At 41.0% G+C, this 25466-nt stretch overlaps 1 protein-coding gene and 1 long non-coding RNA gene across 7 annotated transcripts in view; one reads left to right on the top strand and one right to left on the bottom strand.

The window, feature by feature from the left end:
- The window catches only part of LOC116410856, a 31389-nt gene extending 22144 nt beyond the window's left edge, over positions 1 to 9245 (bottom strand). The window contains exon 1 of the long non-coding RNA XR_004222697.1: positions 9164 to 9245. This is a non-coding gene — a long non-coding RNA (uncharacterized LOC116410856). The remainder of the gene's footprint in view (positions 1 to 9163) is intronic.
- Positions 9166 to 24201, top strand: cep68 (centrosomal protein 68kDa). Of its 6 annotated transcripts, none has more exons than XM_031901782.1 (6): positions 9166 to 9247; positions 17007 to 18279; positions 19265 to 19387; positions 20147 to 20243; positions 20828 to 20997; positions 23489 to 23873. In XM_031901782.1, the coding sequence occupies exons 2-5, from the start codon at positions 17050 to 17052 to the stop codon at positions 20995 to 20997; spliced, it is 1620 nt and encodes a 539-aa protein (XP_031757642.1). In that variant the 5' UTR covers positions 9166 to 9247; positions 17007 to 17049; the 3' UTR covers positions 23489 to 23873.
- The last annotated feature ends 1265 nt before the right edge of the window (positions 24202 to 25466 follow it).

Raw genomic sequence — 25466 nt, 5'->3', positions numbered from 1 at the left:
CAAAAATGATTAACATTATATTAAACAACATTTTCAAAATAGGTGTATTCAGTTAAAAATACACATATTATACTGTATCCTGTGTTTATGGTTCAGCGCAGGAAGCAAAGTAGGTTGGGGGGCAGTTTAAGAAGGTATATAGAGGGGGGAGGGAAGGAAGGGGGGAGAAAGTTAGGACTGAGCTTCCTATAAGGTTTGGGAACCTTCAGTATAAGGAGGAATAGGATAACTATAAACATTTCCATATAGGGGGCAGATACACACCCTGGGATTTCCAGATTATTATCATGAGCGATGGGAAATGTCCCATTCAGTTATGAGACTTAGCTATATTTAGGTAGGAAGCAAACAAGTTGTATGGGTTATTAAAGATTTCCCGAGTGTCGCTTGTCTCGGGGGACACTGGGCGAGAGAGCTGGGGATTGGGTGTGGCTTCCCCCACTGTCTGGATGGGGTCGCATCTCTCCTGGGAAGCGCGCGCGGGGGGGGGTACCTCGGGCGGTTGGGTCGGGAGACCTTCCTCCGGTGCCCCTAGAATATAGTTGCACCATTCTGTGATGCCTGGAACAGGTATGTCCAGTTGTTGGCAGAATTGTGCTGTTGCCATGGGATACCGTGGGGCAAAAGCCTTACCGCCTTTATGTGCTAGTAGTGCAAAAGGAACACCCCGTTTATATGATATGCTGCGCTCCCCTAGTTCTACTAACGTGTCTCTCACACTCACTAATTCTTGTTTTAGTGCTGCAGTCTCTGTGTATATTGTATGTTTAAGGTCAGTGCCCAAAGTCAAATGGGATTTGCGCGGCATTAGTGACAGTATATTAAACATGTCTTCCAAGTTTGCGCTTCCCCCCGAGGCTGTGCCTAAGACCGCTTGTGGCTCTGGGCTAATGCAAGGCCCGACGGACCACGAGGCGCCTCCGCCATGTTGTCTCCGTCCGGTGGTTCGGGTGTCTCTTGTGAGCGGGGAAAGAACTGTTTCATGCCGCCCAAAAGAGGTAAGTCCTTATGCCCGGAGTAGTTGGCAGATGAAATGTGCTTGTTGTGCTTCCCCATCTTGCCAGGAATCGCCACAATCTGCTTTTTATCTGTAACACAGAGCTCAGTACAAGTACGTCCCACTCCCGCGCCATGCAGACGCGCCCCCTGATTGGGTCATTTTTTTGCTGCTTCTCCAGTCAGAACACAGATCTCTTGACAGACAGTAAAACTAACCAATCAAGGATCAGGTGTGGGCAGGGCTGGGGAGATATTACAAACTGAAGGCAGTGCAGAAATGAAGGCAGATATGAAGGATCTGCAGGCTGTAACTTTACCTAAGAACCAACTGTGAACTTTTTATCCCACTCCCACAGGTACTATACTGTATCCTCCCACTCCCACAGGTACTATACTGTTTCCTCCCACTCCTACAGGTACTATACTGTATCCTCCCACTCCCACAGGTACTATACTGTATCTTCCCACAGGTACTATACTATATGCTCCCACTCCCACAGGTACTATACTATATCCTAGATATATTGTTAAAACCAACGTTTCGGTCCTTATTAGGACCTTTCTCATCCTTGAACGTGTTGTGTGTAAATGTTTGTAGCAGGGAAGGTGCTGCTCCAAGTGTTTGTTGCTTTTTTTTTTTACCCTAAAATGTTTAGTATGTAAAAGTATTCATACGCGCACTTCTGTTAGGGGATCTGCAAACATTTGTGTTTGTGATCAGTTAGCTTAAAGGGGTAGTTCGCATTCAAATTCACTTTTATTTTTAATGGTTTTTCAGTTATTTAGCTTTTTGTTCAGCAGCTCTCCATTTGGTATTTCAGCAGCTATCTGGTTGCTAGGGTCTTATTTACCCTAGCAACCAGGTAGTGGTTTAAACAAGAGATGGGAATATGAATAGTTAAGGGGCCTACTTGGAAAAATAAGTAATACAAAATTATAATAATAATAAAATTGTAGCCTCACAGAGCAATATTTTTTGGCCCCCATTTGAACTCTGTATAGAGGCAGAAGAGAAAGGCAAATTATTCAAAAAAATCAATTGCAATAGAGCAGTCTAGACCTGTCGCCCCCTCGCTTTGGCATTGGAACATGGTCGATCAAACCGGTGGCTAAACATTTCCTGGAGTTTGGACATAGATTACCTACATTTAGATATATTGCAATTGACCATGTTCCGATGCCAAAGCGAGGGGGCGACAGGTCTAGACTGCTCCTCCAACGGGAAACCTTTTGGATTAAAAAATTGGATACTTTGGCACCAAGAGGTCTAAATGAATATTGTTCCTTCAATTGTTTCTTACCAACGAGGTAAAATGATATTATATGTCAGTAATGGTGTTTATTATGTGCATTGATAGTTTTCCCTTTAACCCTGAATCTCTGTATGGATCATGCAGGGTAGGGGTTAATGAGTAGGGTTGTGGCTATGCTGTGGGGGGAGGGGTTACTTTGGTATTGTATAAAGCTTCATTATGTGTTTGTTTTTTCATGGTTTAACATCTTGATAAAGGTCCTAGACCTGGACCGAAACGTTGATGTTTTTAATGCAACAATAAATGAATTATAAAGGATGAGGAGTGCGCATTGTCAATTGGAATGAATATGAGCTACAACCATGTGCAGCACCCTTGAACTGGATATGGAGTAAAGTGAGTAATGGGAGTGCGGACCTAGTGATATATATATATATATATATATATATATATAACAAGAACAAACGGAGCACACCCTATTGAAATTCAAATGCCCAGGGTGCTAGCTAAAAAATATAAAGCAAGAAAATGAGCTGCACTCACCAGGACTTGGCAAAAATATAATAAGTTTATTTAAGAAAAGAGATCCAGAGAGAGATCTCTTTTCTTAAATAAACTTATTATATTTTTGCCAAGTCCTGGTGAGTGCAGCTCATTTTCTTGCTATATATATATATATATATATATATATATATATATATATATATCCAAAAAAGACCAGCAACACCGAGTTATATTCCAAAAACAATCAATTGTGTATTAAAAACGCATGAACAGCCAACGTTATGTTTCGGTCCCCTGCGGGGGCAATTAACATCCCACCCCTTATAAAAATGATAGCACCCCATTCCCAAATAGGCCGCACGATTTGACACCTCACTCATGGGTCTACAACAAACAGTGCGGGACTAGTTACGTACCGAACTTTTGTATGGAAGAATAATAATAACTAGAGAGGTACATTTCCTGAAGAAAATGTGAGTGGTGCTTGCCGTGGCAAAACTCGTGCCCCAATATTACAATGTTTTCTTCAGTTCTCTGTGACAATTGCCCCTGCTGGGGCAATTAACCGCCCACCCCTCAGAAAAGTCATAGCACCCCATTCCCGAATAAGCTGCACGGTTTGACACCTCATTCATGGGTCTACGACAAACTATGCGGGACTAGTTACGCGCTGAACTTTTGTACGGAAGAATAATAATAATAAGCCTGTGAGATAACAGTAGTGATGCTTTGCTTCGCAAGTCCCACTAATGAGACATACAGGAGACATACCATTATTTCTACCACAAAGGTTACTTGAGAATTTTTAGGTATTCGTTTATCAGAAGAGTAGCAAGCTGGACATCCGCAATTACCCTGCAATGCTTGGGCTTCTCAATTTCTGTCTCCCATATCTTGTACCTAGTCAACGAGCAAATAACAGCTGCATAATTCAATATATATTCAAAACATAGCAGATGGTCAACTGCTGCTTATTGTGCCATGTGTTTTCTCAGTGTAGTAACAGTAGTTTTTTTATGGAGGGATATGGGAGATAAGTTGATGTAGCCTGCTGTGAAGCAATAGTTCCCTGGTGTCAGCTGCACTGAAGCAGCCACCATTAATGTACCTATTGTTAATAACACCCTTATCTTTGTTTGTCCTTGGGTCTCTCTAAAGGTGGCCATACACCAGCAGATCCGCTCGCTTGGCGATGTCGCCAAGCGAGCGGATCTTCCCCCGATATCCCCACCTACGGGTGGGCGATATCGGGGACCATTTAGGTAAAAAAAATAATAATCCGATCGTTTGGCCCTGGGGCCAGACGATCGGATTATGTGGGCGGCAATGGGGCAGTCGGATCGGGGACCGCATCCGACCAGATTTTCTAACCTGGCCGATCGAGATCTGGCCAATTTCAGGCCAGATATCGGTCGGCCAGGCCGATCTGCTCTCCCCATACACGGGCCGATTAGCTGCCGAATCGGTCCAAGGGACCGATATCGGCAGCTATAGTCGGCCCGTGTATGGCCACCTTAACATATAAGGCTAGTAAGCAAAAGTGGTGTATGGCCCAAAGGGACTTTTTGTTCCTTAAAATACCAATAGCTGATGCTTCTTCTGTATAAAGCCTATCTAATGCTCACAGTGTTAATGCAGTAAATCCAACATCTTCTTAGGGATTCAACCTAATCCTAGCACTTGTACTAAGTAACTATGTAACTATATATGATTTATAGATTTAGTAAATCCCTAATTTAAAGTACCAGTAGGAGTGTGAAGTGGCTTTTCAGGGCTTCCTTTATACCAGGGGTACCCAGAGTTTGTCACCCTGTGATCTACTCTTCCCACCTGGCCTCCATCATGAGATCTACTTAAACAAAAATAGTTGATGTTTAATATATAAATACACATAGCAATATATATAAATGTAGTGTCAAATTCATATTTAATGCTCACATAACATTATACAAGTGTCAACACAGCAGCTTTGTTATGTTGGGGCACAAAAGAAGTGGTAAGATGGCATCACACCTTGTGGTCTACCAAAAACTTTAAAGTGATCTACTGGTAGACCGCGATCTACCTCTTGGGCACCCCTGCTTTACACCGTTGTGCATTTAGTTTCTGGACTTCAAAGATTTCATGCAGGCATGTATATACAAATATACATTCTACGTACTGGCAGATTGTCCAGAGCAAAATTTTTCAGCATATGCAAATAAGGCGACTATCTGGAATTGTGGCATTTTTTGCCCTTTCCCCCAGCTAGTAAATGGTAAAAAAAAATATTGAAATAAGTAAGGCTGGAGTACAGAATACCGATCTTTGGCTGTTCTACCCAACCATCTGTACAGATGTGCAGTGTTTGCAATACCAAGGCAACAGCATTTGGCTGAATCAAAATATCAGTGCCTGAGGGCCTATACATGACAGCCATATTTCTGACAATATTTAATGACATTGAATGCAGCTGTTCTAGCCAGACTACAATGCTTCCCATTGGAGTACATAGGACGTCACTAGAGTCAGGAGTCCTCCAGTCATTTAGCAATTCAATGCATTGTGTATCTGCTAGTTAGGCCCATGGGCCATTTGTTTTATGGAATGAAGAAGCTGCACATGTTTTCAGCTTCACAGTGCACTTGTGAGCCATGCATCTATCACCATACAAGAGTCAATACCCATGTTTGATAAAAGTGTTAGCCTTAGCTCCTTTGTAGCAGTGATGGTAGGCATGCAGGGCTAGAGCACCAACTTTGCAAAGAAACTAAAAACTAAAAAAACTAATTAAAAATATCTTAAAAAAAAAACTAACTTAAAAATATCTGGCCACTATGGATGGTTAAAAACTGTTTTTTTCTTTTGATATGTTGTCCAATGTGAGTTCAGAATGGTATGCTTTTCATATTATTATTATATTACAAATACCGTATATTTATAAAATGCCAACATATTCCGCAGATAGATGAGCATATACATTGAACATACAGATTAAATACAAATATTGACTGATACAAAAGAAATCTAAAATGAAAAGGTTGTATGTGAAATAATGTGTATGGATGGGTAAGTTTGAAAGATGTGGCATTGCACATAGAAGGTGGCAGTGGCATATTGTGTATACTGAAGGAAGGGCATGCGAGCTAAAAATAAGCTGCCCTAAAGAAATGCTAAAGAAGTGCTATAAGAGTTTGTTTAAAGGCAGACAGATTAGAGAATTTTGGATGGAATGTGGGAGGGAATTCCAGAGAAGGGGTGCAGCTCTAGGGAAGTTTTCAATATTTATTTATAGATTTCAAGTTATTTAAATGCTTCAGAATTGAAACACTGTCTACTGTTACAGAGTAAAAGCCAAACAGTGAAAGATACAACTTCAGGTACAATTAATGGTACATTAAGGGAGGCCTCAAGCTTGCTATGCATGTGGGGCTTGAATTCCCAACACTGTACTGGGTTTTATGTAGCTAACGTATCTGCTAAATTTTAAGGATGCATCAAATCCAGGATTTTGGATTTGGCCAAATCCCAGTGCATTTTTCAGGATAAGTATTTATGAAATTACAAATTCTGTCCTTCTCTAGCTTTTTTTATTTACCAAAACACTAATGTATTTTCTAGTTGCAATGACTGAAGCAGCAGAGTATTATACAGTGTTAGCCATCGATCAAAACCAGTTCTGTATTTGGGTCCAGTGCGCCCCTTAGGTTGCAGAACTGACCTCACGCGCATGTCATTTCTTCTATGTATGAAGTCACTTCCTATTTCCATAGGTTTTATCTGGTGGCTAGGGAGGTTTGTTTTTTTTTCAATTATATAGGCACCTGAGGGCCACCCACCTAAAGCTGCCGCCCTGGGCACAGGCCCTCGGGTGTCTATATATAAATATACCCCTGATCAAAACTGTAAACTATAAGTGATAACTTTTATTGGCTACTTATATGTAACTTAGGTCCCTTATTTGGGCATGGTATAATCTGGGGCCTAAGTTACCCAAAAGCTCACATTTACTCATTCTACTAAATTAGCCAATAAAAGGTATCACTTTTTTCTGGCTATTGCTGAAATAACACAAGGACACATTTTTGAATGCAAAACATATTTTACAGTTTCTGATGAAGCACGACTCATTTGTTAATATTCTTTTCTCCTGTAGAAAACAATTACAGTGACAAGTAGCAGTAACTAATCTGTGTGGCATTAGCCGCCCTAAAGATATGAGATGCAGAGGATGCGTTGGACCTGTTTATTAAGAACACTACACAAAGCAGACTTTACAAAGGTCCATTTGATGCGATCCCTAATAGCACTAAGAGATTTTGGTTTTACTGTGTTCCCTCAGAAGTACTCTATGGAGCAGTAAACACTGCTTGCCATATGTCTAAGCTATGCAAATTACTTTTGAGTCATGTAGCATATGGATGTATTTATGTTAAGGGATGCTGCTTTCCAAAGCAATGCTAAGGAGAATAAGAGAATTCTGGACTTTTTGTACGCTAAAACAGATTCCATTATTTCCTTTGGGGACAGTGAGAAAAACTGGGACTGCCACACTTTAAAAAAAAAAAAAATCCTAGCCTTTTTATATTTTCCCTTAATTCCTTATTAACACTGGAATTAAGCATAATTATTATTGGCCAGGTGGCAACCTGTGTGGCATGCCCCAGAGAAAACGATGAAATCTGTTTTGTAGCTGCTATAATGAATTAGGTGCAAGAAACAGAGGAATTTACAAATGGGATAAAGAAAAAAAGGAGTAAGCTTATATTTGATGTTAAATGGCCATTAAAGACCAGATTAAAAAAAAACCTTAATTCATGTAGTGATGATGGCAGTTATCTACTCTTTGGGGGATCACTTGGCATTCAGGAGACTTATCTGTCAGCCACATTTTACAACAATTTGAAATCAATTTGGGTATTTTCGCTGCTGCCTATTTGTAAGGACTGAGTTACAATGACTAATTTGTGCCCCAACTTTATGACATTGGAAGATGCTGTTGCAGGTTTGTGTAAAAGAATTGCTATCTCCGTAATCCCGGCATGGCGGTGCCACTTTTACCATACCTCCCAACATTTGCAAAATGAAAAGAGGGACAAAAAGTTTTGGTGCGCGTAGCGCGGCAAATTTTTTTTACCACGCCCCAATTACCACACCCCATTTTTTGTAAAAATACTCCTTTTATATAGATGAAATGGCGGGATCAGACGCAAATGTGCTATACCCTCATACTGTACTACCCAAGGAAAACAATATAGCAACTCTTACATTAAAATACAAATATAGAGAGAAGGCAGTCAGTTATAAGTGAGTTATAACTATGTACCAGTTTTGCCCCCCATACACAGGTGCCCCCCATACACAGTAGCCCCCCATACAGTAGCCCCCCTATACACAGTGCCCCCCATACACAGTAGCCCTCCCATACAGTGCCCCTATACACAGTAGCCCCCCCCATACACAGTGCCCCCTATACACAGTAGCCCCCCTATACAAAGTAGCCCCCATACACAGTGCCCCCTATACACAGTAGCCCCCCATTCACATTACCCCCCACAGTAGCTCCTCCTTCGTCTGCGGCTCCTCTCCTTATGCGGCGGCGACAGGCCCTTTATATGGTTGCGCCCATGCGTAATGATGTCCCACGTACCCACAGGCGCAACCTTATAAAAGGGCCTGTCATGCTATATAAGGAGCCGCATAACAAGTAAAGCCGCCGGGGAAGTCTGAACGTCTGGCTCCAGCCAGCGCATCCCGCTGTGCTGGATAGTTCAATGAATGTCCCATAATGCGGGACATTCATGGAACTATCCGGGACAGCGGGATGCGCCATGAAAAGTGGGACTGTCCCGCGAAAAGCGGTGTATGTGTCTGCTATATTTTATGAATGAGTGATACCTCTTCCCCTTCATGCTGTGCTCTGCCAGAGATTCCCAGGAGTGAGAGATATATGTTAGGGGTGGGAAGCTGAAACTGCCCAGCACACAAATAAAAGCAGCAGCCTCTTCTGCCTGATAAAAGACAGAGCCCCCTCAGCCCCTGACCCACTGAGCAGGAGAGGGATGCAGCCAATGCCAATAGTTAACCCTTGCCTGTCACAAATGCTCCTCTCAGGACAATTAAACATCAAGGTAAGGCTGTGAGCTTGAGTGTAGCAGGGGAGATTGAAGAGTTAAGGGGGCGGGGCTTTATTCCCCAGAGCAGAGCAGGCACAGCAATCAATTAAATGGCAAAGCTGAAAAGCGGGACATCTAACAGTGAATCCGGGACAGCGGGAAGTGCCATAAATATGGACTGTCCCGCTGAAAGCGAGATTGTTGGGAGGTATGCTTTTACCATACTGATACTTGCACTTTAGAAGAGGGAAAAAATAATTTTAAACAATTTTTTTCCTTTAGTGACCATTAATACTATTCCTTTCTACTCACAGTCTGCCGGATAACAACCACATGGCGTTCCACAAAGGACACGCCTTGCCGCTATAACAAGAGAAGGAAGCCATCTTGTGGTTGGTAAGAGCAAACACTGATCCAGTAGAACGTCAGTAACATGGTACCGGAAATGGTGTCGGGTTACAGCAGCCCAGCCTTGTCATCTGTGGATGAACGGGAGGTTTGTAGTTTATTCCTTCTTAGATATCCCTCACTGCAAGGCAAGGTATCGTATCTGTTATGTGCTTTATATAGTGGGCGCATCTCTCTCTCTCACGGCCAATGGTTGGCGCCGTATAAGAAACAGCAATAGGCTCTGTATTAGTCTGACAGCCGTGTGATGTTAGCGCTGCTTTGTTATGGCTATTGGAGTGATTTGTGTTTCCTTTCTGTTTTCTGGCTGATGTTATTTTTAAATGGTTTCATTGCTTTGTTATACTGGCACTGCTCTTGGCACCATTATACTTTGATTACTCTTGGAACTACTATACTGGCACTGCTCCTGGCACCGTTATACTGGCACAGTTATACTGGCACTATTATACTGGCACAGTTCCTGGCACTATTATACTGGCACAGTTATACTGGCACAGTTCCTGGCACTATTATACTGGCACTATTATACTGGCACTATTATACTGGCACTATTATACTGGCACTGCTCCTGGCACCGTTATACTGGCACTATTATACTGGCACAGTTCCTGGCACTATTATACTGGCACTATTATACTGGCACAGTTCCTGGCACTATTATACTGGCACAGTTCCTGGCACTATTATACTGGCACTATTATACTGGCACTATTATACTGGCACAGTTCCTGGCACTATTATACTGGATATAAGGGTAATGCATTCTCTTTATATACAGATTAATAGTTTTTTCTTTTTGTCCTGCATAGAAGGGTGGACCCATTCGTAAGGGTGGCAAATATACCAACGTAACGCTGTAATAAGTACTGTAGGTGCCAATACACAGTTATACACAGAGGAGTGATATGATGAGAGTCTGGTATAAGGAATCTGATGGTGATACAAGATGTTCTGGTTGGGCGTACAACTGCAGAATTTGCACAGGGGCACATAGGTGCCTAGTTATGGCACTGCAGTTACAAATTGCACAACTATTTGTGTAAAGGAATGGGGGCAGTATTTTGACAGATTGTGGGGTAGATACTTGTCAGAAACAAAATAAACCATCTCTCTAAGAGAGCTAAAAATGTACCAATCTAATATTAGCAAGCAGATAAAAAAAAGTCTATGATGAAGTTTCAATAAAAACTTGTTTAGAAAAATACATTCCAGTTGTGAACTTGGGGTTCCTTTCATTTTATGCAGTATTTCAGTCAGATTGATTAAGGTTAATCCTTTTATGGCCAATATGAAGTGAGTGTCCACTATTGTGGCCACTTCCCTTTCTGCACGCACTGCTAGCACTTATTCATCTGCCGTGCATAGATAACATTCTGTTGTAGAAAGTTTAAATTGCTCAAAGCCTTATTTATGTCTGTACAGGTATTGGATCCCTTATCTGGAAACCCATTATCGAGAAAGCTCTGACTTACGAAAAGCCTGTCTCCCATAGACTCCATTTTAATCAAATAATTCAGAATTTTAAGATTGATTTCCTTTTTTCCTGTAATAATAAAACAGTACCTTGTACTTGATCCCAACTTAGATAGTATTTATCCTTATCAGAGGCAAAACAGTCCTATTGGGTTTGATTAATGGTTAATTGATTTTTTTAGTAGGCTTAAGGTATGGAGATCCAAATTACGGAAAGACCCCTTATCCAGAATACCCTTGGTCCCGAGCATTCTGGATAATGGGTCCTATACCTGTATATCAATTATATTAAGCTATGCAAATTGAAGAGTGTATAATCTCCCTTTAATTTGGAGTACTTATATCAATGCCAGGCAACCCGAGACCCAGCCGTAAGGTGATGAAGGCAGTTGTAGTCCAACAATATCAATAAGCCACAGGTTGCTTATTCCTGATTTTATTTTTACATGTTTCTTTTAAAAGAATTTCTCATGAAATTCAAATTTTATTTGTCAAATACACATTATGATATGCAGTGAAATGCTTAGACGACTACTATTGACCTCAAATTAGAATAATATAGAATATAAAAAGTTAAGAATAAAATGAATTGAATACAATAATGTAATAATTAAAATGTATGTACTGCGATGTAGAACCATGGCCAAATGAAGGAAAGTGTGGTCTGTCAGCTGAATTGAATGAACCCCTAGGTATAATTCATCACCATGCACTTAGGACCTGTAAGAAATAGGCTACATCGGACTGCTGGGCTCCCTGATGTCCCCTCCACGCTGCTCTTCTACTTTGGAATGAAGCCTGGAATTGACATTAGACAACATCTGTAGGGTCACACTATGGACATGCCTGTAAAAAACTGAAATACAACTTTTACTGTTTTGCTCTTCTCTTTCTATTGATACTGTAGAAAGGAGGGATGGTGTGCGAGTGCCTCATTGTCTCTGTAACTCCAGGCAGAGTCACTGATGCTGAGCGCAAGGCTTATGGCCAATTGCAGGCTAACAACAATACTAACTTGTTAGTATTGTTGTTACTAATTCTGCTCTTCTGCCCTGATCAGAACCCAGATGAAGGGACCCTAATTTGAGTATTTGGTTGGGAGGAGTTAAGGTTGAGCTCTGCAGTGTTATTAACTGTTCATTCATAGACAAAGGGTTTCTGTTTCAGCACTTAAATATGACTATAAATGCCAAGTGTAAAGATAGAGCTATTAAACTGAGCTGCTCCTTTTCCAGATTTGTATAGTTAGGGAGAGACATGAATAACCAGCAGGCCTGCACCACTGAGTTATTGGCACACTCTGTGGGACCTTACACACTAACTGCCCACACTGGGACTGACTCAGAGAACAAAAACAGCAGTTCATTGTAACCATCAGTATATCTATGTTTTTGTATTCTCAGGAATATGCACTTCTTTTGGATTTGTAGATTTCTAGCAGGCATAGGCAATTGTGTGTTCCTCATTTGTGACGTATAATAAAGTGACACTTCGAATAGTTTTGAATTACTCATGTCCAAATAACCTCATAGATGTTTATATTGTAAATACTCTGGCCCACCTGTGGCACAGTGAGTATAGCAGTGAGGGGTGTGTACCCCATCTGCACCCTACCTTTTGGAGGTACCTGTCAGACTGGTAGCAGGCATTGCATTGTGTATGAGGCTTCCTGCTTACAGAGGGGAACTCGCTTTGTTTAACTTATGTGCCCCATGCTGGACTCTTACTTTTGTCTAATTGAAGACATTTATGCTATGTTTCCATAGAGCTGGGCGGTATGACCAAAAATTTATATCACGGTATTTTTCAAAATTATGTCGGTGTCACGGTATTTGACTGTATTTTTTTTTAGGTATGCAGCTGTTCAGAAAGCTAGAACTGCGATTTCCCTCCTACAATGCTGCAGCCAGGGGGATGGTGTAGGAACAGACACATCCATCTCTAGCGATGGTGCCTCAGCCTTTGGCTGCTGGCGGAAGCAGAGAGATGCAGAAGCGCAGGTAGAAGAGCCCAATGCAGTCATATCATGCCTGGTGCCAGGCCATTAGCCGTGCCACACACTGCCATTAACACAAAGAGCTACGTGCGCACCTGCTCAGTTCCCACAATGAGGCTCCCCAGTCCCCCGATATAGTCACTCTCCCTAATATTTTTGCCGCCAGTCGCAGCCGCTCTCTCCCCCTCACTGCTGACCTCATGTCACCCGTGCGCAGGGCTGCCATCAGAAATCACAGGTTGTGGGTGGGCTAAACCAATCGGGTTGTGGGTGGGCTAAACCAATCGGGTTTTGGGTGGGCTAAACCAATCGGGTTGTGGGTGGGCTAAACCAATCGGGTTGTGGGTGAGCTAAACCAATCGGGTTGTGGGTGGGCTAAACCAATCGGGTTGTGGGTGGGCTGGGCCAGGCAGTGCAGCGAGCTTGGTAAAGGAAAATATCCGAGCTTTAGGTGCTGACAGCAAGGGGCCCAGCTAATAAAAGTAAGTGCAGCACAGCCGGGCCCCCCTTAAGAGCCAAAACTCAGCGAGCCCGGTACGATTGTCCCCCCCTGCGCAACCCAGATCTACACAGGTATGGGGGTATTTAAAAAATTAATATCAGTTTTTTAAAAAAAAAAAAAACGGTATTCGGTATATGGCGGTATACCGCCCAGCACTATGTTTCCATATGTCAGTAGCCTTTAGTAATTACCAAACTTAATATCAACTTGGCATAGTGGTTTAACTGTATTGTCATTTGCCAGTAGCAAAGCATTGTTCAGTAGCATAGAATGGTGGGGGACCCCTCTGGCTTCAAAGAGGTATGGCTTGTGTGTTTAATAGACAGTTGGCAATTTGTGCAGCAGTGTATATAAGAGCATTAGCCTGAGAGAGTCTGTGGCAACCATTAACCTATGCCCCACCCCGTGCCTTGACATGTCACAGCTTGCCCAGGCAGGATGAAGCAGGCAGCCCCTCCGAGCGCACCAAGCGTCCTCACATACTGATCTAATAATCATACACAACTATGTTTCCTACTCTGTCTCCCTCTTACTTTTATACATAGAATAGGTATAAGAAGAACCTCAATTATTTATTATAGTTTTTTAATTATTCTTGCAACTCTTTGCAGTTTTTAAATGGGGGTCACTGACCCCCAGCAGCCAAAAAACTATTGCTCTGTGGGGCTACCATTTTATTGTTACTTTTTGTCTAACCAACTGTATATACTTAAAGTCTACTCTAAGCTGCTCAGTCAACTAAACCACATTCAGCAGCAAGTCTTTCATAAAATTGGTCCAGGTACCTTGCCCCGGACCCTTCACTCAGGGGAGCATTGCCCTCTCAACTAGCTGTTAAAAAAATCACATGATTCAAAGTTTTTCCATGGCCACTCACTACACTGATCCAATGGTCCGGGCGCAGCGCCCCAAACCCCTAGCAAGGGGAGACCCAGCACTCACAAGCACAATATCTCAGTTGAGTGCACACTCCGAACACCAATGGAAGTGGTTAAGAAACAAAGCGTCATTTCACATTAATCCTGACACGATTCAGTTCGACGTAGTCATCGGCATATTATCATACACGTTATCACAAACTTTTAAATATTGTAAATTTTGTGATAACATGTATGATAATATGACTACGAGCCATGATGCTCTCAGATGGGCATTTGACCACCACTGACGGTCACTGTTTTCCATCCCACGGGCCACCTACAGATTATGCTGCATGGGACAGTGCAAAGTTCCTGCCTCCATGATACCATATAAAAGGAACCTTGTGCTGACCAATGATGACGTTAGAAAGGCAAACATAGTTTGTATGGAATTTTTCCTGAGTAATACAGAGGCACTCCCCAGTTTATTGTTTGGGACAGCTGACCAAGCATTCCACTGGTTTCACCATAAATTGGTTGCTGGAGGATATGTAGCATCAATGGCTGGGAGGGTTACTGTAACAGAGCAACCGTGGCTTCTCCTATTGATATGTATAAACACAGGGATTCAGAGAATAACACACAGAAACAACATGTGTAATAACATACGCCAAACTGTTTTCCTGAACTTGGAGAGGAAACAATGAATGTGCATATAAACCCTACTTGGAAACATGTTAGCCTTTCATGACAAACTGGAAGCATTTTTAAAGGGTAACTGCAGTCTTTTTTAAAAGGGAAAGAAAATGTTATTCCCAGGATCTTTCCAATACACATTCATTACAAATGGCTTAAAAGTTAGTTTAAATGTAATTGCTGTTGTTAACTGCATCCCTTTCTGCACTGCTGCTTCTCTTAAACTTTTAAACAATGTAGCAGAAGCCAACTCTCCTCCAGTCAAGATTCCAGTTGCCGCAATGACTTACATGCTTCCTCCTGGATCTATTCTATCTTTCAGCTTCTGCCAGGGCTGTACCTAGGGGTAGGCAAAAGAACTGTATTGTCCCAGCTCTGGCTTATCCTATGATATATTAGAACCAACAGTGCAGAGAATAGCAACGAACAGACAAACACTGTTTTCCATAGCTATTACATTTACAAATAACTTTAAAAGCATTTAAATTGATTATATTTTCTTTTATATTTTATATTATATTTTTTTTATATATTCATTATGCACAAATGTGTGGAGTTCCCCTTTAAAAGGGGACACTGATACAGTATTAAGAATCGTGCCTTTTTCATCTTAGACCATCATTTCCTGGTGTGACATTAGTTTTTTTTCATAGAACAATGGATTTTTACTAGTACTTTCCTTGTCCAACTTGACTAGACACACAGGAAGTCGGGCTATATGCCCGTATTTCCCCATGCAAGTAGGAAGTAACTTCCTAAATGTCCCAGCTGAGTTTAGAAAGAACCTGGGTGACCAAATTGCCAAGATTACACTTTTTGAGCAACATAAACGGAAACGGAGTGCTAAAAGAGCAACAAAAAGGGAAACTGAGTGCTGAATTTATTGTTTTAATAATGGACTGAATGCAAGTATGAAAATACACAGCAATGCAGTATCTAATATCAGGTAGTTATTTTTGAATAGTTTTAAATATCACTGTTGGGTGTAAATGTTTAAAGGATTAGTAAGCCTTTTATTTTAAAATCCCCTAAAATTACTATTTACAGCCCCCAGAATAACATACATTTCTTCCTGCATGCAGATTTATTTTGTTTCTCTATTACTAGGGACTTAACAGCAGTTCTTTTGCTGACTTCCTTGTCTAGGCACTTCTTCTCTCTCTGATGATGACCTCAAGAGGTGCCTACTGGGCATCAGTGTCAGACTGAGGTGACAGGGGCCCACCAGAAAACCCTGGACCATTGGCCCACTCTAAAAACTTTAATTCCTCCTCTGCTCCCTAAAACACTTTATTATCCTAGTCTCTTTTCTCTACATACTATACTCTATTCTTCCATATATCAAGCTTCCTTGTTCCCATGCAGAAATAGGGAATGACCATGAAATAGGCTAAATGGTTAGAAGCAAGAGGGCCCACTGACACCTGGGCCCACCGGGAGTTTCCCTGGTATCCTGGTGGGCCAGTCCGACACTGCTGGGCATGCTCACTGCCTCTGCACCAATTAAAATCAGGCATGCCCAGTAGGCACCTCTTGAGGTCATCATAGTCAGAGAGAGAAGGAGTGTTTAGAAAGCAAAAGGGGGTGGAGCTAATGCTAGACAAGGAAGTAACTAAATAAACTGTAGTTCAGCTGCTTGTAATAGAGAAACAAAGTAAATCTGCATGCAGTGGGAAATGTGTGTTTCTCTGGGGGCTGTAGGTTTACTATTGGTTTAATTCACTCTGTAGAATGTTTAAATATAACATTTAGTGGCAGTGGGGTGGCACTAAAGGAGTGGTTTGTCTACAGGTTAACTTTTAGTATGTTATAGCATGGCTTTTTCAAGAGTCAAAATTCAAAATAACAATTTTATTGATATTAGTACTTTTTATTAATTATCTTTCTATTTAGGCCCTTTTCTATTCATATTCCTGTCTCTTTAAACCCACTGCCAGGTTTGGACCCTAGCAACCAGATAGCTGCTGAAGTTTCAAACTGGAGAGCTGCTCAACAAAACGCTAAATAATTAAAAAACTACAAATAATAAAAAATGAAAACCAACGGCAAAATTGTTTTAGAATAGCACTCTCTATGTCATATTAAAAGTATTAAAGTATAACATTTAAATGGAACCACCCCTTTGATGTTATTTAGCAGTTAACTGAATGTTTCTATAAATAACAGGAAATAATAAATAGGTGGATATGCATAGATAATTTCCTTTCTCTTTTTTAGGAGGGCACCCATAAGATGTACTACAGGTTTTTGAGCAAGTAAGATGGAGTTCACTGTAGAGGAAGCTGCATTTCCACTGAATACCTCCAGCAATCAATCTTTATTTGGCACAGGCCACAGCTCGGAGGCGCTACCTAGAAGCCTCTCGCAGACAAGCGCGAGTCATGATGACCTTGAGCAAGACAGGACAGTACTAAAGACTTTTTCAGGCAATTCATCATCTCTGTATGGTGATTTAGCACCTCGCCGTGAGTACAGAGCTACACAAAGGTCTTTGCATCCCAGATTTTGCACAAGCCAAGCAACGGAACTGGCTTTGAAGAAGCAAAGCTTTCAGGAGCAGTACTGGACATGTGCAATTCCGGACTCCCCTCCTCCATGCCCGGATCGTACTTCTCCTCAATGGGACCCAAATAAAGAGTATCAGGACCTTCTGGACTATACATACCCATTAAACCCAAAGTACTTTATTTATAAAGATAGCGAGGAGAGTGACACAGATCCATTTTTCCATGATTCTGGAATAGATCTGGATAGTTACAACATTTCCTATTACACTAAGGTGCATTCTCCCCGCTCACAGTATCAAAAGCAACCTGAAGTAAAAAGTAACACATACTCAAGGTTCAATCACTTGAGTTCACCCTGTGCTTACTCCACCCCTTTGTTTAAGAAAGCCAGGTACCGAAATTTGCGGAAGGACTCTGAATCCTCCAACGAAGCATCTTTTGAAGAGCTGTCTCCCTGTACTAGCAAAGGGGACCTTCACAAGGAACCATCAGATGCTGAAGATATTTTAAAAGAGAAACGACGCAGTTCGAGCCAGTTTATACCGACAACGCAAATCCTTCAGCTTAACCCGGAATTGGAAAGTGACGAGGAATTTCTTTCCTTACCCCCACACCTCAAAGAAATAGAAAATCTTGCCACTCATTTGAAAGACTTGTCTTTAAATATAAAACAGACAGGTGCACAAGGAAAAGCTGAAAGGCAACCGTGGTTTTCATATGGACCAGAGGTAGAAGTAAAGGGAATCAAGGAAAGAATAGGAAGTGAAGATGTAACACTCAGCCAGCCATCATACTTACAGTCAGACCTGGAAGGTAGTAAATTAAATAACCTTAAACATGGCGACTCAGGGACATCGTTCAATAAGTTCTTCTCACTGAGAGATATGCTAGATGGGGGCGAGTCTTCATCTTCCTTGGAATTCGGTGGATCTTCATTTGTGCCAAAAGTCCATGGAACCCGATCACTAGTTCATATTATTCAGGTAAATTACTGAGGTAAAATTAGCACTGCTACTTTAGTCATAATATTCAGAACAAACAGTTTTTTGGTTTTTACTCTGAAACCTTTGGGACCACAAATGGCACGGCTACCAAATAGTATTATATGACTTACTGTTGGTACAGGGATTGACATATACTTTGGTTTCACATGTGACACAGGCATGTAAACATATATATGGTAGCTGTAGCTCTTGAAGTGTAAGTGACAACATACAGGGTTCACACCAAATCATAATTTAATTAGACTCCTATCAGCTTAGGATAGACTCCTCCAGCTTCCATGGCAGATTACAATAAGGTAACCATTGTCTGTAGGGGGCCCAGCTCCCAATTTTCCTGCAGTAAAACATTTCTCTCTGAGACACCTCCCATTTTTGTGTCCTGCCCCATCTATCCACTTATATGCTTCATATTCTGCCTGTGGGGTGGGTACTAGCCTCTTCAAATGACTCTTTTCACTGGTGAAGAAGGCCAAATCATTGGTGCCCAGATATGGTGGCAAAGCCTGTAGTCAGACAATTAAGGCCCCTACACATTTCTATATGGCAGAGGTTCATAAAGATGTACACATAAGAAAACAATTAATATCCCATACACAGTAAAACTCACCACTTGTAACAGTGGGCCTAGATCCACAAGCTCCAGACCTTCAGCTAAGGGGAGTAACCATGTATATCCTCTTATAAGAACTTAATACATCCCATTCAAAGTACATTTAAGCCCATGTTTAAATTAAGACTGTACTTTGAATAGGATGTGTTAAATAAATAGTTCTTAATAAATAGCAAATTTTAAGCCACATAATTCTACGTGTGTCCGGTTTGTGCCAGTCTGTCTTTTTAAGAAGATATAAGGTTCATAAAGAGACTATTTAAAAAAGACAATAACAGAGTGTTTGTACATTTTATGCAGTAATACTTAGGCTAGTGCCCTTGAAGAGGAATAATGCCTTTTGCTTTCATATAGGGATTTTGCCAACACCTTGACCAACTCATTCAGTGGCTGTACAGCTTTGCAGAACTATCAGACAACTGGGTCGAGCCTAAGCCTAACGTGGAAAGCATCCAGCTGTCTCTGAGCCTTTACCTGGTAAGAACCAAGCTTCATATTTACAGTCTGTCTCTCATATCGTCCTTTTCTCTTACATTTAGAAAAAGTGGCACGCTACAACTCGAGTACAAAAGTCTTTGCTTGGTGGCAAAGTTCCATACACACAGCTTACAGGAAAACTTGCCACCAAGCAAGGCCAGTAGGATGGAACTTCTCTTGCATACATAAAAGCTCAAGATAGATAAACCTTCTGTACATACTTGCAATCATATAGCCACAGAATGCACTCTCCCAGCCTCAAGCACTGGCTAGAACTGATGAATAGGATTGTATCCTGGTGAATCCTAGTGTAAGGTGTAAGGCCAGAGGAACACTTCAAGGCCCTGTTTCTCAACCTTGGGTCCCTCAATGTTGCCTGACTACAATTTCCAGCCTTTTTCAACATTTCATAAACGGTATTTTGGAAGCTTTAGTTCAGCATCATCTGGGGTCCCAAGGGTAAGATGCAGGGGATTCAGGTGACTTATCTGATACAGCTTGTGGTAAATAGCAAGTGATGTGAGTATCTGATAAGCTGGGGCTGAGCAAGAGGTGTGTAAGTAAGAAGTGCCATGACATTCCAGCTGATGTCCATAAAGCCTTGGTGTGATAGGTAAGTGTCCCAGGGTCTTGCCCTGTCTGGGGTTTAAGATAAATATATATTATTTTGAAGATTTTGTCTGCTCTAGCCTTGACCAGAATATAATTACAGTTACATCAGTCTTATTTTCACTGTTGTTTGGAATGGTTTTGATTTAGAAACTGAAGAAGACCATATCAGAGCACCAGTTGCTGGCAGACACAGTCATGAAGGATGGAGAACTCCTGCTTAAACACCTGTCTCTTAATTCCTCCGGTAAGCGCATCTCATGGGGTAATTGCATGGCATTATTCCCACTATAGGCAAACCGTTTTACAGTTATAGTGCATGCAGGTGAACTGAAACACATTAGGGCTCATTACTGACACACACCATAGTGGTCTTTTTTGCCCTTTGAACTCTGCTCTACAGGTAATAAAAGTCCCCTGAATCTTTATTTTAAAGATGATAATTAAAGGGAAAATAAAATGGTGGTTAGAATTCACTTTTGGACTATTTCTTTGTCAAGAGTTGCTGTGCATTCAGAAGCATATGGCAGCTCTGCACTTGGTACACTCACTCTCCTCAAGAGCCCTAGGTTTCCCTTTATATTAAAATAAAGAGCAATGAGGATTGGATTACCAGACTGCCAAAACAGAATATTCTGCCAATGCCATAGGCTATGGGACTGCGATAGAAATCTTCTTTCCATCATGGCCTATGAATTATTTAAATCTCAGCAGCCTGACCTTTGCCTGTACTGCTCATTTCTTTTTGTCCTAAAACCTTCCGAGGTGGAGCGGAGGGCTGGCCAGGCATAGTCTTCTTATTACATAAACATTTTTGTAATTCCTCGTTAGTGCTGAAGGACACCCTGGCGTTAATTTCTAAACAACGGGGAGAGCTGGATAGACAAGTGGAACGCCTGTATGCCTCGGTGCTGGAAGCTATGGAGACCATCTCTGATGACAGCCTGGGGAGGACTAGTAACCTAAAACAGTGCGTTTCCTTGGAGATGGAATCAAATTAGGTAAGAACAGAAAAGGAACGTAACCTGAAACAACATCACTTCTCTTTATGCGTGTGTCAGTGTGGGAAGGGGGCAGGACTAGTGAAACAAGGAATAAAATGCCACAGCAGGATTAATCCAATATTGCTAATCCCCCATTTCAGTGGAGTTGCACATAAGCATGGAACTGCAGGGGGTGACTATCCAACTGTACATTCGCATATTTCCCCAAAATAAGAGATGTGTGCAACACCGAATGTACCCTAACAAATCCTATCAAATTCTCAGCTTCTCTCAAGTCAAAAATGCTAAAGCCAAAATATAAATACAGACCAGTATGTCAGGATTCAGGTCCTTTTTTTCTAAAAAAAAAAAAAAAAAAGGCTTTGACATGCAAAGTGACTTGTATCTGAAAGTGATTATCAGTGTAATCCAATGCATTGGCTTCTATCTGCTATTTAATGTAATTCTAAGAACATTACTACTGAAAATCCTATTGGATTTTAACTGGATATTATATTGAGTCCATCCATAAGCTCAAGTAACGGCATCCCAGTGCATCCCCATGTGGCACTAGCCTTAGTGCATTATTAGAGGATCTGTGGAAGGTAAGAATAAAGCTTGTGGAATTCTCTTTGAGAAGCATTTGTACTGGTAGATACATAAAAAATATTAAAGGGGTTGTTCACCTTTACATTAGCTTTTAGTATGTTATAGAATGCCCTATTCTTCTGCCTCTTTCCAGCTTTCAAATGGGGTCACAGCCAAAAACAATTGCTCTGTGAGGCTACAGTTTTATTATTATTGTTTTTATCACTAATCTTTCTGTGCAGGCCCTCTACTATTCTTGGTTCAATCTCTTGTTTAAACCACTGCCTGGTTACTAGGGTAAACAAGACCCTAGCAACCAGATAGCTGCTAAAATACCAAATTGAGATCTGCTGAACAAAAAGCTAAATAACTAAACAACCATAAAAATTGAAGATCAATTTCTAATTGTCAAAGAATATCAATGAATATAACATATTAAAAGTTAATGTAAACTACCCCTTTAAAGAAAGAGTCGGCTTGTGTTTTAGCAAGTGAGAAGATCCATGGATGTTGGCATTAATACTTGTACAGTGTGCATGCAGGCAGCTGGCCCAGTTGCACTTATTCAGACTCTAGAAAGCCTTGTTTAATGTAAAACTACACTCACTCTTAATTTGTACACAATAATATATTCTCCAAAGCTCCACTGACAGGTGCCTGAAACTAAATGGGTGAAGGTTTATATGAAACATCTCAAGACGTTGCAGCAGTTAAGCAAACACAGTGGATAAGCAACAGAACATTATGTACACAGAATGCTAAGCAAGTGTTTGAATTGCGTGTCAGTAGCAGGTTTTCTGTGTGCACTACCTACTGTTACGTGTGCATAAGCCTGCAGCTTAGAGGCATACTGATATAGAGAGCATTAAAGATACAATTGGGAGTATTTTCCTTCTTTTGCATTTCTATAAATATTATGGCCATGGGCCAACCCATACACCCGCAGCGCAATCTGACTGCAAATGCTGAACACTACTTGGCAGGAATGCAGACCAAAAAACAAGCAAGAGCTTTGAGCTTGGTATATGTATATTTTAAAAACTTAGCAGAATTGGGTGCGAAAATGGCATCTGAATGTATAGTTTGTCATCTAAGTATGTTTATTATAAAATGAGAAGGAAAGTTAAAAATCACTGGGGGTGCCAAATGTTAGCCACTTGCCTGCTTGTACTCCTGGCCAGTGTGGTTTTCTGCTCCTCAGCCCAGTGTTAGACACCCCCAGTGATTCCACCTTTCCTTCCCCTTTAAGACACCTTGCATTTACAGTGGAACAGTAGTGGAAAGAGGTAAAACACAAGTACAGTTGCCTGAAATCCCCTACCACACATTCACAGTCTAAGCAAACAGGATGGCAAGAAGGACAAACAGATGGCAAATTCTCAGAATTGCCATTATATGACTGTTGCTATGGATTTCAGCTGGGGTCCTTTCCTTTTCTGGAGGAATGGATGTTGTAGCAGAATTAAGAGACAGGCAAATGAATGTGGCTATATATCATATAGATAGTAGTCTCTTATCATTAATAGGTACCTAGTAATCAATGTGCCACTGGCAACAGTTCTCTCTCACTGGTCCAGTACAGCAATAGCCATTTGGATAGCACTCCATCAAATTCATTTAATTAAAAAGCCTTTATTAAGGCATACTGCAACAGAGCATGATCTAATTGCACTCTACGTCAGTATGTCATTAATAAAGGTTTTTTAATTATATGAATATGATAGGAGTGCTGTCCAGATGGTTATCCAGTTCGATTCAAACACAGGGGCAGCTGCACCTTCTCAGATAGTGATGAGCATAAGCAGCTATGAATACGTTACTGCATACAGTAGATATGAGCCTTAGTAACAAGAGAACCAATTGGTGTATACAAGTAGTTTTGTATCTTTTCATGAATGTGTTTATTCTTCTTTATATGCAGGATAGCCTGGAGAGAGTACTTGCACCGACACTACCACGGCTCCCTTATTTATCCTGTAGGAATCACTCCAGCAGTTGCCTTATGCCAGATCGACATGTACAGATCACAAAACACAAGCTGTTGACTTCCCAAAAAAAACAAGCAGTATTTCCCTCAAAATACAAAAGCAATTTAAGTGTTATTTTACTCTCTATGTTGTATTGTATTGTATTATACAGATTCCTGGCTGTTACACAGGTCAAGCCCAGTGTTTTTAGCACTCATTCAATCATATGTGTTATTGCTGTATAATTTGATACTTTCAGGGGTTGTTTTTTTATGTTTATTTGTATTCACATTTGTGTATGGATTGTATATGGGATTTTTAAATGGAATTCATACCAAACTAGTTTATTGTGTTTCATATACACCCTTGGTTATCAAAAGAACAGCTATGGGCATTTGCAAAGGAACCTGGGTTTCTAAAGCTGGTCACACATACCGATATACCTCATATATCTATTCAGTTTCAATCATAACATATGGGTAGGTTTAATCAGCTGATGGACTAAGCCTGTGTATATGATTGGGGGGTGGGTGCTTTTGAGTAAAAATTTTTGGGCAGATTAAAGAAAGTATGAGGTAAATTACAGACATAATTAGGCCTAAATGAGGTCCTTTCACTGACCATAAGGCTAAGATTGAGAATATTAAATACTGAATGGACATCTGTACATTTTTTTTTTTTTTTTTTTTTTTTTTAAAGAGAAGGGGCCACAACTCATTGGTTGAATGCTATGAAGACCTGGCACACCAAAGCTTGTAGAGCTTTAACGTAAGGGATCTAGCAATCTCTTCTTCCTCATGAAATACATTATATATTAGTAAAACGAGCATAGTATATTTTATACACAAAGTAATGGAGGGGGCCCATGGACAAGACCGCACCCTCATTTTAATGTTCTGTATGAGCCAGACATTTTTTAGACTGTTTTTCTCCATCTGACTATGAGAGTCACACAAGAAATGGAGAATACAGCAATGTTTCATTATTTATTAAATGTTTATAACATTCTATTGTAAGAGCAGGTTGATCACTCCCTCTTCAAAAAGGGGGCTTATTCTGAAACACGAACAGAGTTTTAATGCGATGGGCATTCAGATGGTATCAGTATGGGACCAGGGTCAAGACAACTTTGTCATGGCATGTACTACATACACCCTCATCTATCTGTGTCAGAGCCAGACAGGGGGGAAAAATGGAAACAGAAACGGCCTGTCCATAAACGCATTGCCACGGGACATGTGGCTTAGGCAGTTGGAAGATTAGCTGCTATGGGCTACCAATCAAATCATCTAAAAACTTAGATTTCCAAGCTTCGTTTTTTTCATTTGAGTTTTTATTTGTAACAACACATTGAAGCTGGTTAGTGGGAAGTTAGTGGCAGGTTTATTCAGGTAACTTAGTTACAGTTCTGTGTATATAAACAGCCCCTTTATGTGGACCCCAAGAGCTCATGCTGGATGTCACATTATCTTTGACTGCAAAGAAAAGCCTGTAGCCAAGCCGGCCAAGTTGCCGTGTGTTTTACAAATCAACATATGCAGGGGTTTCGGTGATACCTCCAGTGCCATTGCATGCTGTGTCTGAGGCCACAAAGGGGCTTATTCATTCAGATGTGATGATAGAATACGCATCACCACTTTAACTGCATGCTACACCATACACACACTTGTTTATAAAGCTATACAAACTAGTTTAATTCCATTTAAAAGTGATTTTATTTAAATCACTTCCTGAACTTGTCCCATTGGTGGTGTCATGTGTAATGGATTCTGCCTGCTGGAGAACAACACAGGTTATATATCCCACATTTATGTTACACTCCTTTATAGACAGGGCCTATCTGTTTAGTTGGATGCAGGTACTGGAACTGTGCTGAATATTATCAACCTTTTTGGCTTTAACTATAACTATACCTGCATCTTTCATGAATTG

Source organism: Xenopus tropicalis, chromosome 5 (assembly GCF_000004195.4).
Source record: "Xenopus tropicalis strain Nigerian chromosome 5, UCB_Xtro_10.0, whole genome shotgun sequence".
Classification (NCBI taxonomy): Eukaryota; Metazoa; Chordata; class Amphibia; order Anura; family Pipidae; genus Xenopus; species Xenopus tropicalis.
Note: the sequence above shows the minus strand (reverse complement) of the source record. Positions and strands in the feature narration are given on the sequence as shown.